This window comes from Leishmania braziliensis, contig 29 (genome assembly GCF_000002845.2).
Source record: "Leishmania braziliensis MHOM/BR/75/M2904 WGS CADA00000000 data, contig 29, whole genome shotgun sequence".
Taxonomy (NCBI): Eukaryota; Euglenozoa; class Kinetoplastea; order Trypanosomatida; family Trypanosomatidae; genus Leishmania; species Leishmania braziliensis.
The window spans coordinates 2,603-4,613 of record NW_004058003.1 but is presented as its reverse complement, the minus strand read 5'-3'; the positions used below and the strand labels follow the sequence as shown (position 1 = coordinate 4,613).

At 65.4% G+C, this 2,011-nt stretch overlaps 1 protein-coding gene across 1 annotated transcript; it reads left to right on the top strand.

Moving 5' to 3' along the window:
* Window positions 1-120: 120 nt before the first annotated feature.
* LbrM_22_1610 (hypothetical protein, conserved) lies at window positions 121-1,074 on the top strand (the record flags this gene model as incomplete). The annotated part of the gene is made up of 1 exon (XM_001565028.1): window positions 121-1,074. The coding sequence occupies one exon, from the start codon at window positions 121-123 to the stop codon at window positions 1,072-1,074; it is 954 nt and encodes a 317-aa protein (XP_001565078.1).
* Window positions 1,075-2,011: the final 937 nt, after the last annotated feature.

Below are 2,011 nucleotides of genomic sequence, written 5' to 3'. Positions count from 1 at the left end.
ACGGGGCGGCACGTTGTGTCGGTGCCACTGTTGAAGCTGCGGACGAACCAGCAGCTGTACGACATCTTCTTTGTGCGCGAGTTCCAGTCGGAGGAGGGGGGCAGCGTGCAGAAGCTGCGCATGGAGGACGTGATCTTCCTGTTCGACGACGTGGACGCGGCGAACCCCGTTGTGTGCGCGCGTGCTGGGAGCCGCGTGGTGCAGCGCCGTGCTGCTGCTCGACTGACTGCGCGTGCGGGGTTGCGCGATGCGCCGCTGACGACGTGCGTGATCGAGATGGACGCGTCGTCGTCGCGGCCGGTGGTGCGCGCGGAGGACAGCGCGCTGCCGCTTGCGCTGCTGATGGAAATTATGGGTGGCGGCGCATCGAAGGATGGTGGCGGCGGTAGCAAGAGCGAGGGCGGGTCGCGGCGGAGGACGGAGAAGCGGGCTGCGGTGACGGCGGGTGACGCCGGTGCGGGGGTGGTTGGCAGGAACTTGTTCGAGATAAATGGCATGCTCTTTGGGGAGAACAAGGACAGGCTGGACCTTGCGGGGCTGCTGAACGTGCTGGACGGCGTGTTGGACGCGCCTGGGCGGATGGTGGTGATGATCACGGAGCACCCGGAGTGGCTGGACCCTGCGCTGGTCCGGCCGGGGCGCTTCAGTGTGCGCCTGCGGTTGGACTACATGGAGATGGAGGCGCTTGTGCAGATGCTGGGGCTGTACTACGGCGACGTGGAGCACTCGCCGCGCGGCATCGGTGCTGGTGCCGGTGCCGTGGGGGCGGACGCGGGTAGCGGTGTGGGGGCGGCTCGCGCGGCGCAGTGCCCTGCGGTGGGTGCTGCCGGGCGTGCGGTGCACCGCGAGCTGAGCGAGGCGCAGGTGGCGCGCGTACGCGGCGCTGTTGCTGCGCTAGAGGAGGAGGCGGAGGCTGCTGCTGCGCGCGAGGTGGGCACGGATGGCAGCGGCGAGCGCAAGTACTGCTTCCAGGTGACACCGTGCGAGGTGGAGATGCTGTGCATGGGGCAGGACGACCTAGAGGGCTTCCTGACGCAGCTGGCCCGTGTGGTGCGTGGGACGGGGCAGCTGTGACGGGCGCATGCGCGTGCGCCTGCAGCGTGGGATGAGGCTCAGTGCTGCGGTCGCCACGGTTATCGCTCCTGGCCTTTGGCGGAGGCTGCGCCTCCTGTAGCCCTCCGCCAGTGCCCCTCTCCCCTCCTGACGGCCCCCCCCCCGGCCCTCCATGATGTTCCATCTTTGCCCTCCGCTCTCCGTGTGCCTGCGTGATGTTGGCCGACGCCCTTCTTTTCGCTCTCCACTTCGCTCCCGCGGGCGCCATTTTCTCTCGCCTACTGGGCTTCGCTATGCTCGACCTGTGTTGTGCGTCTGTGCACGTGCGTGTCTGTGTCGCTCTCTGTGCTTCTCCGCCTCAGCGGGACGCGCACACGCGACGCAGTCCTCACTCACTCAGGGTGTGTGGGTGCCGCTCTCTCCGTTTGCTCCACCCGAAGTTTTGTTTTTCCGCCCGATAGAGCGCTGCGCCACCGTTCGGCAGTCACACACTCCACCGCATCTCCCCATCCGCCCCACCACCACCACCATTGGTCTCTTTTTCACACACACACACACACACACACGCCTCCCTCCCTCCCTCCTCTCTCTTGCCCTGCCCTCCGTCCTCGGCACTCGTGGGCACCCGGATACAGTGGTAAAGGCGTGCCGCGGCACAGTGAAAGTTGCCGGTCGGTGGAAAGCTGGGCGAGCAGCTGTGAGTTCTGCCCTCTCCCACTGTGCCAGATGCTTCGGGGATGGATTGGGGAGGCCACGATCGCCACCGCTACCCGATGTACATCGGGTATCAACCCGTGCCGACACTAATTTTTGCTGGCAGCAACGTACGTCATGACACTCACACTGTCGGGTATCTTTTTTGCTAACTCGCTAGGCTTCTGCTACCGTGTCACCGAGTTATCTGAGATACTTCTTCACTTCCGAAAGCGCCAGTGTGATGACTGTGTGCAATGATGCC